General features: G+C 56.7%; 3 protein-coding genes across 8 annotated transcripts; all 3 read left to right on the top strand.

The window, feature by feature from the left end:
• Window positions 1-262: 262 nt before the first annotated feature.
• On the top strand, window positions 263-2,349 carry C1QA (complement C1q A chain). Of its 2 annotated transcripts, none has more exons than XM_010130491.2 (3): window positions 263-286; window positions 1,085-1,256; window positions 1,393-2,349. In XM_010130491.2, exons 2-3 carry the CDS (start codon window positions 1,094-1,096, stop codon window positions 1,959-1,961), a joined length of 732 nt encoding a protein of 243 aa, XP_010128793.2. In that variant the 5' UTR covers window positions 263-286; window positions 1,085-1,093; the 3' UTR covers window positions 1,962-2,349. The 2 variants fall into 2 exon arrangements, with proteins under 2 accessions (XP_010128793.2, XP_086620687.1); XM_086764561.1 differs by lacking the exon at window positions 263-286 and having other exon boundaries at window positions 1,078-1,256; window positions 1,393-1,814; window positions 1,953-2,349.
• A 1,182-nt stretch (window positions 2,350-3,531) lies between these two features.
• On the top strand, window positions 3,532-5,686 carry C1QC (complement C1q C chain). 2 transcript variants are annotated; one of them, XM_086764524.1, is made up of 3 exons: window positions 3,532-3,618; window positions 4,280-4,469; window positions 4,705-5,686. In XM_086764524.1, exons 2-3 carry the CDS (start codon window positions 4,289-4,291, stop codon window positions 5,259-5,261), a joined length of 738 nt encoding a protein of 245 aa, XP_086620650.1. In that variant the 5' UTR covers window positions 3,532-3,618; window positions 4,280-4,288; the 3' UTR covers window positions 5,262-5,686. The 2 variants fall into 2 exon arrangements, with proteins under 2 accessions (XP_086620650.1, XP_010128792.2); XM_010130490.2 differs by lacking the exon at window positions 3,532-3,618 and having other exon boundaries at window positions 4,271-4,469.
• A 1,007-nt stretch (window positions 5,687-6,693) lies between these two features.
• C1QB (complement C1q B chain) lies at window positions 6,694-9,751 on the top strand. 4 transcript variants are annotated; one of them, XM_086764529.1, is made up of 3 exons: window positions 6,694-6,864; window positions 8,534-8,693; window positions 9,025-9,751. In XM_086764529.1, the coding sequence occupies exons 1-3, from the start codon at window positions 6,694-6,696 to the stop codon at window positions 9,597-9,599; spliced, it is 906 nt and encodes a 301-aa protein (XP_086620655.1). In that variant the 3' UTR covers window positions 9,600-9,751. The 4 variants fall into 4 exon arrangements, with proteins under 4 accessions (XP_086620655.1, XP_086620659.1, XP_086620658.1 ...); XM_086764533.1 differs by having other exon boundaries at window positions 6,804-6,864; window positions 8,531-8,693; XM_086764532.1 differs by having other exon boundaries at window positions 6,824-6,910.
• The last annotated feature ends 1,737 nt before the right edge of the window (window positions 9,752-11,488 follow it).

Genomic DNA, 11,488 nt, shown 5'->3' with positions numbered 1-11,488 from the left:
CACCCGTCCCTGCTGCGGGGACTGCGCTGCTGGGCCAGGCTGGAACCCTGTGGTCCTGCACTTTTGCTGACCAAGCTATTCCCTGACTGTGACCAGCACAGCCAGAGTCGAGCGTGGAAAGGGGAACAAGTTTCTTGTGCAGAGAAAGCGAAACTTGGCACATCTCTTCCCCAACCAGGCAAACCACCGTGCACCCAAGTACCTCCCCCCACTCTTCTCTTCCTCTCTGCTCCCAGGGAAGACTTTTCAGCAAACAGACTGGTCTGTCTTTACCCCCAGCAAGGAGGTAAGTCACTCCAAATAGCAGGGGACACGTCTTGTCTGCCACCACTCTCCAGTTCCTGCTCCCTGTTCCCCTCTTTTCTCCATTTCCCCACTTCACAAGGGTTTAAAGTAGGAAAAGAAGGAGAAGATGTTGTGGGATCGGGGAGGGAGGTGCAGGAGTCTGTCCTTGCACCATGTGGTTGTGGACCTCACTGAGCTCTGCAGGCCTGTTCCTGGCCGAGTACCCCAGGTTTTGGGGTAGGTCTGTGTGATCAGGACCCCCCTCCTCTCTCTAGCTCACTGTGTTGGAGGGCTGCATCCCTTTTGCTTGTTTATCCCTTGCCTGTTTATCCCTCCCTCTGTTGTGTCCCTTTGCACCCCTTCCTCACTTGTACTCTCCATCCCACGGGACCACTGCCCCGTTCCTCAGCGCTTGCTCCCCCAGCACTGGAAGAAGTATCCTCTGCATGCATCTGATGCGTGACACCCCCCCCCCCCCAATCCCCATGACACACACCAAAGGGTTTGTGTCGTGCTCCATGTCCTGGGCTCTCCAATCCCACAGCCCTGCCATGGGCACATCAGAGGTTTTCAGTAACATCAGTGATTTCAGATCATGCAAGGAAACAGCCTCAAAAAAAAAAAAAAAAAATCCTTCCACGAAGTTATTTTCACCATTGCATGTGGTGTCCAGCTATCTGTATTGGACAACACATGGGTGGGGTGGTAGATTTGTGCATGCATCTGATGAGAGTGCTTGCATCTGTGTGCTTGCTGCGTGCTTGCCTCCATCCCAATTCCCCCACGCCTCTGCTTGCAGGGAGGCAGGATGCAACCCAGGCTTTGGCTGGTGACCAGCATCCTGGCAGCAGTGCTGGGCATGGCCTTACTGCAGGACAGCGTGTGTCGGGCACCGAATGGCAAGGATGGCTTCCCGGGAATCCCTGGCCTTGATGGAAGACCAGGGCAAAAGGGTGATGTAGGAGAGCCAGGTAAGGGGGAGCTGGGGATGCACGGTGCAGATGGCCTGGGAGCCTCAGCCTCTTGGTAGGAGCATCATGGGCTGCGGGAGCAGCTTGGGAGATGCCAGATGTGCCTGAACTGCTTCTCCTCGCTACTTCTCCCCAGGGAAATCAGCACAGAGGACGGGCATCCGGGGAGTCAAAGGAGATGCAGGTGAGCTGGGGACTCCTGGTATGCCAGGCAACCAGGGCTATCACGGCCTGCCCGGCCCCCCTGGGCTCCCAGGCCAGCCAGGGCCAAAGGGGGCCAAGGGGAAAGCTGGCAACATCCTGGAGCAGCCGAGCCCTGCCTTCTCTGCCTCACGGAGGTCCCCACCGTCCATGGGCAAGACGGTGGTGTTCGACAACATCATCACCAACCAGGAGAGCTCCTACAGCCCCCAAACTGGGGAGTTTACCTGTCGCGTCCCTGGGCTCTACTACTTCGCTTACCAGGTGGTGTCCAGTGGGGACCTCTGCCTGAGCATCACCAAGAACAGGGAGCAAGTGGTCAGCTTCTGCGACCACAACAGCCGCAACCTGCTGCAGGTGAACTCGGGTAGCAGCGTGCTCAGCCTGGCCATGGGGGACAAAGTCTCTGTGACCACCAACTCTGCCGCGGGCAGCAAGATTTACAGCGGCTCCGAGGCGGACAGCGTCTTCAGCGGCTTCATGCTCTTCCCGCAGATGGGCTGACGGACCACCAGTCTGGATCTGCTTAGCACCAGAGCATTGCGGTGTGCATGTCTGCATGGGACAGCCCCAAATTGAGCCAATAGCTGGACCTTGTGCTTCCACAAGTGTCACAAAGTGGCCAGGTACCAAGCCTGCCCGCTCCATCATGGAGGCAAAGGACTCCTGGCCCCAGCAACCCTTTCTTCTCCTGGATGTTAAGACCCCACACCACAGGTGCTCAGGTGTCACTGGGGCCATTCATCCACTGTGGCTGTCTGCTTCTGACTGGGAAATCACTGTGTGCCACTGCTTCTGCTACACCGACCGTTGCAAACGTCTTTCTGGCAATGGGCCACTACTGCCTTTCACATCCTCCCCATCAGTATAAATAAACTCTTCTTCCATGACAGTCACTTGCATTTTCTTTCCTATTCATGCATCTTCCCCAAACCATCCATGTCCTGGGCCTCTTCCCAAGCTGCCCAGGGAGAGGAACATTCCCTGGCCAAGTACAAACCCCAGCTGCAACTGCAGAAGGATAGGAGGGAACCGAGTGTACAAGCAGAGTTGGCATATACAGGGAGGAACAGGAAATCGCTGGGATTGTCTTATGTGTGTCCTTTCTCTGATGAGCCCAAGCTAGCTGTCCTGTACAAGGCTAAAGAGAGGCAGAAGACCATGCACCTCACCCATATGGTCCTCTCTTGGTACCCAAACTCTCCTAGGAAGCGGAAAGGCAGCTGTGGTCCCCCAGTCTTTCAGCAAGGAGGGACAGGGACATTAGGGTGACTGATGGGGCTGTGGGGTGATGGTGGTGGAGTTTTGGGGTGATGCTCTTCTCTCTTTGGCTTGTGGTAAGACTAGTGGGCAGTATGGCAGGCTGGGCAGGGGTCAGGCAGCCGGAAAGCATCAGGGAAGCCATGCAGGTGCCATACCCAGGGACTGCTACTTGGAGGAACTGCTACACCCATGTTGGGCAGTCAAATGTCTCCATTCCTGGAGCAGTGAAGAGGAGGCCAAGTCACCTGCGAGGAGCAACACCTCGACCAGGGATGCTGGGGCCCCAGCAAATCCAGCACCCAGCAGAGCTGGTGGAGCACACGGCAGGGTGCAGAGAGGACAATCAGCCTGCAGGTCAGAAACCCTCAAGGAGAAAGATCCCTCAGTACCATTGCCTAGGGGTGCAGCATCTCACATCGGAGCCGGGCAATGACCTTGCACCAGCCCTCGTTGCACAGGCAGCTTTGGCTCCATGGAGGCTCTGCTCTCCATCTGCTCTCTGCCCTTCTGCTCAGAAACAAGTAAGGGTGGGTGAAAGGCAGGCAAGTTGTGGAGGGCTAGTCCCTGTGGTGGTTGGAGGGTTTGTGGTACATCTCCTGGCAGAGTTTCATCCCTCCTCTGTCCTTCCAGCCCCTGCTGCTACAGTGACACAAGTATGGGTTCTCACTGTACAGCTAGGAAAGTGCTTACTCAGAGGAAACAGGCAGGAGGATGTGAAACTTAACTGGGGGCCAGTGGGGGGGTTCTGGGTCCCCAAGGGCCCTTTCCTAACTCCATGACTTCCTCCAGGAGGGTGTCACAGAGAGCCACCCATGCCCTGCTGTGCCGGCAGGCAGCACCCACAGTAGCCAGAGAGCTCAGCAGCGCAGGACGCCGTGCCCTGCTCCCCACACCAGAGGTAAGAGGTGCTGCAGGGTCCATCTCTTTGGGGTGGGCTGCATGGGAACTGGGTGTCCAGCAGCACAGTGCAGTGCTGGGCTGTGTGAGAGGAAGAGGAGCAGGCAGAGGTTGCACACATTATGGGAGTGAATGCACACTTGTCCTTGCTGGGGGAGGACCCAGTCCCCTGGGCCAGGCACTGTCCTGTGAGATCCCCAGCTGATGGAGGGCTTGATCCTGATGGACAGAGTCAGGAAAGTCAGGCTGCTGCTGGAGGAGGAGTGAGATCAGCTGGGTCCAGGGAGTTCCAGCCTCAGTGCAGCATGGTGTAGTGGTCTGCAGCGACATATGCATCTGCAAGGGCTTTGGGACACTGGACCCAGAAAGCTTGGGGCAGGCCATGGGTACTGCAAGATCTAATGGCTCCATTCAGACTGAAAGTCCTTGTGCCATCAGGGGCTGCCCTGAGGCTGGTAATGAGCCCAGGGTCCGTCTCCACATATCTGCCTCTGTATCGCCTGGTATGGGGTGGGGGGGGGATGCTGAAGGCACTGCCATCACAACCAAGTGCTCCTGGTGCAGTCAGCCTCATAGCACCAGACCTCCTTTGCCCTGTAGCCTGGAAGTCACCCTACTGTGGTCCCTCACCCCAGCACTTTCTTTCCCTTTCCATGTTCCAGGGCACCAAAATGGGGCAGAGCTTCTGGGACCAGCTCCATCTGGCCCTCGCCCTCCTGCTCCTGAATCTGGGTTCCACTGTGACCGGAGATGCCCCTCGCAGCTGCTATGGGGCCCCAGGTCTTCCAGGCATGCCGGGCATGCCGGGCAAGGATGGCCGGGATGGGCTGAAGGGAGCCAAAGGAGAGCCAGGTGAGTGAGGAGGGAGGGGAACCATGCAGGCTGTTGAAAGGAAGCGATCGAGTCCTCCGTGGCCAGTCTGCCTTGGCTCGCAGTCTGTGGAGGGCATCATCTGGGGACAGCGCAGGAGGAGAGGAGGCTGGAGAGAGGCAATAATCCTGCTCTGCCCAAGGGAAGGGGCTGGAGGAACCTTTCCCCACATCCTGCCATTGATACTCACTCCCTTTCATTCCCCACCACGCCACAGGCATCCCAGCCACTCCTACAGCACAAGGAACCAAGGGCATGAAAGGGGAACCAGGTAGCCCTGGCTTGCCAGGCAAGACTGGCCCCATCGGTCCCCCTGGTCCCCGTGGAGACCCTGGGACCATGGGCATGGCTGGAAAGCCAGGTATGCCAGGCATCTACAAGCAGAAGCATCAGTCAGCATTTTCAGTGATGAGACAGACCAATGAGTACCCCTTGAAGGATGTCCCCATTGTGTTCAACCGTGTCATCACAAACACCAACCACGACTATGACACCACCACGGGCAAGTTCACCTGCAAATTCCCTGGCCTCTACTACTTCGTCTTCCACACTTCACAGACAGGCAACCTCTGCGTCATCCTGCACAAGAACGAGAACAAGATGGCCAGCTTCTGTGACCACAAGACCAACACCATACAGGTCAGCTCTGGTGGCATCCTCCTCCACCTGGATGCTGGGAACCAGGTCTGGCTGGCAGTGAATGACTACAATGCCATGGTGGGCATCAGAAACTCTGACAGCATCTTCTCAGGGTTCCTGCTCTTCCCAGACTAGAGGACCACCAGAGCCCACTCCAGCCCACTGACCTCTTCGTCCTGCCCTGCGAACACTGCTGCTCACCACCAGGCTGTTACTGATGCTCCAGGTTTTCCTCTGTTGGGTAGGAAGGCCCAGCGAGGGGGTCAGCCCCAGCCACCAGACACAACCCCCTGGCCTGGGGACTGAGCGCAGACAGCTGCTGAATGGGGGAAAGAGGCATCTGTACCCAGAGTGCCAAGCCCCCGGGGTCCTGCTGGCACTGTCACACACATTCACCCTGATAACCCCACGTCACCTTCTGCTGCCAGAGCCAGAGGTCTGTGTCTCTCCCCTTCCCACCTGGGTTGCATCAGGGACAGCTAAGTGTCCTGGAGCAGGCTTGCAGCAGCACCTTTCCCAAGATCCGGCTATGAAAAGTGTCAATAAAACCTTCCCCAGTGTGCCTGGCCTAGCGTGATTTTTCCTCCATGACTTGCCTTTCTGCAGGGGGAGTCCATGTGTGGCTGGACAGATGTGGTGTGCATGCGTGTATGTGCACATCTGGATGTCTGTGTGGCATCAGAACATCCCCAATCCCTCGCTGGCTTGGCTGTGCTCAGCACCAGTGAGCATCACGCACCATTCACAGCCCATCCTTTGCTTGGTGGGGTAGGACCCCCAGTTGCCCTGACTGCAGGAAGGGGATGGTTCCCATGCCCACGAACACAGCCCTGGCCTAGTGGGGCACCAAGACTCCTCCAAGCAGGGGCCCTGATCCTCCCCTTCCACTCCAAGTTGATACAATGTTGTTGCAGAGGGCCTCAGACTATGCAGCAAACTTCATGGGCATGACTCTGGTGGCTGGGACATCCCCAGGGTTCCCAGCATCACCAGGGACAGGATAGGGGAAGCATTGGCTTCCCAGAGCCAAACCAAAGGAGCTCAGAGCCCACCAAAACCCAATGGAGATTCCTTCTGGTGGCACACATTGTACAGTGGAAAAAGAGGTCATCTCCCCTGAATGTCCTGTTCGTCACCTCTGCAAGGCATCAGCAGAAAGCAGGAGTGCTTTTACTGCAGAGTGAAATGCCTTCCCGCCTGCAACATTTAGGAGAGTCTGGGGGACAGATTCAAGGTGATGGATGCTGAGACCCCGTAGCATCCTCTAGGCCTGCCAGTACCTCCCAGCAGAGCTGGATGTGTGTGGAGAAGCCGGAGGGATGCTCGCTAAGTGCATGCACATTTCTGCAGTCCCAAGGGGTTACCCCAAACTTGTCTGGTGCTCCCAGCAGCATTCCGCATAGCAAGCACACCCAAGCAGGACCCAGGGACACCGGAGGGCAGAGAGGACATCCCTGTGCTCCCAGGCCAGAGCTGTGTGCCTGGGGCATGCAGCTGTGTGAGGGGCCCCAGGGTGCTGTTTGGGACGGTATGTTCTTCTAGCTGATGGGCCGCATTCGTGACGGATATGAAAGTGCCACTGAAGAAAGGGCAGGAGCTAAAGATAAAAAAGGGATCTAGCCCAGATCCTTTCACAATAGCCATTGCAGCAAACTTCTGCTTCCCACCACAGTCATTTCCAAGCAGGGCGCTGGTGTGTCCTGCTCCATCTCCTGGTCTGTGCAACGAGACGTTCAAGGTAAGAGCAAGCTGTCGGCAAGGCTGAGCCCCAGCTCCCCATGAAGGTAGGAACATACGGGTAAGCAGGCAGCACTGGGGTGGCAGTCACCCCCATGTATCACTAGCACTTGGCTGGGGCTTGGGGCAGAAGAGAAAGGGGACTGCTGGGCTGGGAGTGGTGGAGATCCCTGGTGGGACCCTGACCCCTCCAGCCCCACCCCAAGGAGGGGGGAGATGGAAAGAGATGGCAAAGGCCCAGAGGGGTGATCAGGGACTGAGTATCAGGCTGAAAGTTGCACTGGGGGTGCTTTCCTGTCCTAAGATGTTCTTGTTGTCTGCCTGGACCCAGGCTGGGAGCCCAGATACAGCCTCCAAATGCTCAGTGCTTACCACGTACGCACCTGCATCGGGAGCTGGGGGAGGTAGCTGAGCTGTGGGATGCATGGAGGGCAGATAGAAGATGAGACTCCAGGGACTAGAAGACCAGATGATTGTCCCAGTAAAGGTGGTTAGATACAGAAATGCTTCTGGAAAGAAGCAGACATGTGGCAGGACTCAACAGGAACCTGCATGGGTCAGGAGGGCAGGTTTAGGGGTAGCTTTGCTGTCTGCAAGGACTAAAACTGCCCCAAATATGCTAGTGGAAAGCAAGAGCTGTCCCCTTGCAGATGACAAAACTGTTCTGGCCTGGGGAAGGTTTCTACCCTACAGTTGTGGTCCTAAGATGGGATGGAGAATTTTCTTCTTGAGGGAGCAGTGGGGACTCAGAAGAGTAGGGTCATGCAGCACATGTCTGCAGCAGCAGCACGGCCAGGCTGGACATCAGCCCCTGCACATGAGTGGGGGCAATCCCAGGCACAAATATAGGCTGGGCGGAGAATGGATTGAGAGCAGCCCTGAGGAGAAGGACTTGGGAGTGCTGATAGATGAGAAGCTCAACATGAGCATGCAATGCGCCCTTGCAGCCCAGAAGGCCAACCGCATCCTGGGCTGCATCAAGAGGAGCGTGGCCAGCAGGTCGAGGGAGGTGATTCTCCCCCTCTACTGTGCCCTGGTGAGACCCCACCTGGAGTACTGTGTCCAGTTCTGGAGCCCCCAACATCAGAACGACATGGACCAGTTGGAGAGGGTCCAGAAGAGGCCACGAAGATGATAAAAGGGCTGGAGCAGCTCTCTTATGAGGACAGGCTGAGAGAGTTGGGGCTGTTCAGCCTGGAGAAGAGGAGGCTCTGGGGAGACCTTCTAGCAGTCTTCCAGTACCTCAAGGTGGCCTACAGGAAAGATGGGGAGAGACTCTTCAGTAGGGCCTGTTGTGACAGGACAAGGGGTAACAATCTCAAAATAGAGGGAGGTAGATTTAGATCAGATATTAGGAAAAATTTTTTTACACTGAGGGTGGTGGAACACTGGCACAGATTGCCCAGAGAGGTGGTGGATGCCCCATCCCTGGAAACATTCCAGGCCAGATTGGCCGGGGCTCTGAGCAACCTGGTCTGGTTGGAGATGTCCCTGCTCCTTGCAGGGGGGTTGGAATGGATGGACTTTGAAGGTCTCTTCCAACCCAAACCATTCTATGATTCTGATTCTAAGTGCTTCTAGGCATCGTCCTCCAGAGCAGCACAGAGTGCCTTCCCCATCCCTCCCACTGCCCAAGACGAGTCCCTCTACAACCTTCTGTGCTCCAGCAGATGCAGACCATGTGGGCCATGCTGATCTGCCTGGCTGGAGGGCATCTTGCAGGTGCCACACACTGCGAGACCTATGGCACCATCCCAGGCATCCCAGGGTCACCAGGACAGCCCGGCAGCAATGGCAGAGATGGGCAGAATGGCCCAAAGGGCGAGCGAGGTAAGGAGGAGGCTGCAGGTGGGGAAAATGTTGTCTCGTGGATATTGAGAGCAGGAAAATGCAGTGCCAGGCACATGGTCTTGGGAGAGCTATCCATTTTCCACCAGTCCTGTTGGGATGTTATCACGTGGGGGATGCTCATGGACAGAAGGGGCTGGACAGATCGGAGCACCCCAAGGAACTTGGAGAGGGAGGGTGCATGAGAGCAAGGGGTGTCACGCCTGGTGGGTGGAGAGGGGTCTTTGCTGAACTGCACCCCAGCACAGGTACCAGTGCTGCAGAGCTGTGGGGCTTGGCTGCAACTGCAATGACCTCTTCTCTTGCTTTCCAGGTCCCCCTGGCCAGGTGGAGCACAAAGAAGACATGGGGGACAAAGGAGACCCAGGAATGCCGGGGTACCCTGGGAAGATTGGTCCCAGGGGTCCCCCAGGTTCGAAGGGATTACCGGGTCCCATGGGACTCCCTGGTCCTCAGGGGGACTCTGGTGACTACAAGACCACCCTCAAGTCTGCCTTCTCTGCTGCCAGGACCCTCAGCGCCTACCCGCGCCGCGAGCAGCCCATCCGCTTTGACTACATCATCACCAATGAGAAGGGCCACTATGAGAACCGGTATGGCCGCTTCACCTGCCAGATCCCGGGCATCTACTACTTCACCTACCACGTCACCTCCAGGGGCAACCTGTGCATTAACATGAAAAAGGGCCGGGGTGGCAGCAGGGGTGAGAAAGTGGTGACCTTCTGCGACTACGTGCAGAGCAGCTTCCAGGTCACCACAGGTGGCGTGGTCCTCAAGATGGCAGTGAACGAGTCCGTCTGGCTGGAGCCAACGGAGAAGAACAACCTGGTGGGGATTGAAGGGTCTGACAGCATCTTCTCGGGCTTCCTGATCTTCCCCAAGGCTTAGCCCACCGCAAGTGCCCTCTGCAGCTCTTCCCCTGCAGCTGGCCAGCCTCTGCAGGGCTGAAGACTCCCCTGGAAATGAATCTTCACTCCAGATTTGGTGCCCTAAGCCCATTGCTGCACATTAAATGACAGCTCCTTGTGCTGCTGGTTCCCTCCTGCCTAGAATTTGCTTCCTTCCCCCTGAATAATGCTCAGATGCCCAGAGCATGGCATCCCATGTCCCCGGGTGCAGCCTGGGCTCATTAGCGTCTCATCACTGCTGAGCAGAGCCAGGCAATTCACGCAGTTCTTGCTGCAGACCACGTTGAGTATCTCCTTCCAGAGCCACCCAGAGAAAGTCCTAGCCCAGGTTTAGGAAAACATGGACAGGAGGCCTGGTATCTAACAGAGGGCAGGACACACAACAGAGTGGGAACACCGAGGCCACTGGGTACTGGTGGTAGATGGGGAGATGCTGGAGATGGTACTGTACTGGAGAGCCCTGAGGCTGGTAGGATCTGGGGACACCAACCTCAGTTAGACATTTTTTTTGGGGGTGGTGGTGACAATAGTATCCCAGAAGCTTGACAAAGTTTGAGGAAATATGAGCCAGGTGTATGTGGGGATCACTGCCTTTATGGAAGAGGTGTGGGGCACATGGCTACACCACGGTGCAGCTGGGCAGGGTCCAGAGCACCCCCATAACCCCAGCAGAGGACCAACATGTGCACGTCCTATAGCACAGCCAAGCCCCCATGGAGATGCAAAGATGAATCTTATTCATCCTGACCTCCAGATGAATAACAGATGAGGACCCCAAGGATGTCCCTGTCTCAGGGGCAGGTGACAATCCAGCATTGTACCTGGATGGGTGGGCTGCCTGCAGCCCGCAGTCGAGCTGTGGCAGCTGGACCTGAAGCCCACGGGGGTGTACATGGGGTACTTGGGACATAGAAGAGGAGAATTTTTGTGAAGGTCTGGGATTTGAGAGGTGTTGGATGCAAAGGATAACAATAAAGGGTCTTGTAGGGGGAAGTGGGATATGGACCGGCTTTTATGGAGCATTGTTACGGAGCCCTCAGGGCCTGCTTGTGGGTTCAGGGCCCCACAGCTTTGGGCTGCGCTGGTCTCCCTGCCCCAGTGCAGGACAGTGCCCCCCAGGCTTGCCTGGAACTGGTGCAACCAGCTTAGAATCATGCAATCAAGGAATCATAGTCATTTAGGTTGGAAAGGATCTTTAAGGTAATAGAGCCCAACTGGAAACCTAACGCTGCCAAGTCCACCACTAAACCAAGTCCCTGCACGCCACATCTACACATCTTTTAAATCCCTCCAGGGATGGTGACCACCACTTCCCTGGGCAGCCTGTTCCGGTGCTTGACAACCCTTTCACTGAATAAATTTTTCCTGATATCCAACCTAAACATCCCCTGGCGCAATTTGAGGCTGTTTCCTCTTGTCCTATCACTTGCTACTCGGGAGAAGAGACCGACCCCCACCACCTCCTTTCAGGTAGCTGTAGAGAGCAGCGAGGTCTCCCCTCAGCCACCTTTTCTCCAGACTGAGCAACCCCAGTTCCCTCAGTCGCTCCTCACGGGACTCGTGCTCCAGATCCTGGCTCTCAAAGGCTCCGGCACCGGTCTGGGAGGATTTGCCGGCAGGTGGCACTGGAGACTGGATCAGCCCTCACCACGCCAGCAGAAGCATCCTTGTCCCACAGGCTGGGAGGGCAAAGCGTGCAGGGACCGGGCAGAAGTGTAAAGTCTGGGGCGCCTCTTGCAGCCCTGGATTAATGCTTCATCCTCACCACCTCATCACTTGGTCCTTCCCCCCAGCAAAATCTGTGGCTCCTGTCCCCAGGAGTGCAGCCATCTTGTGTCACCAGCCCTCTACCTCCCACCAGAAAGTCAG

The sequence above is a fragment of the Chlamydotis macqueenii genome, chromosome 21 (assembly GCF_036417535.1).
Source record: "Chlamydotis macqueenii isolate bChlMac1 chromosome 21, bChlMac1.mat, whole genome shotgun sequence".
NCBI lineage: Eukaryota > Metazoa > Chordata > Aves > Otidiformes > Otididae > Chlamydotis > Chlamydotis macqueenii.
The sequence above is the reverse complement of the archived record's forward strand: the minus strand, read 5'-3'. Positions and strand labels throughout refer to the sequence as shown.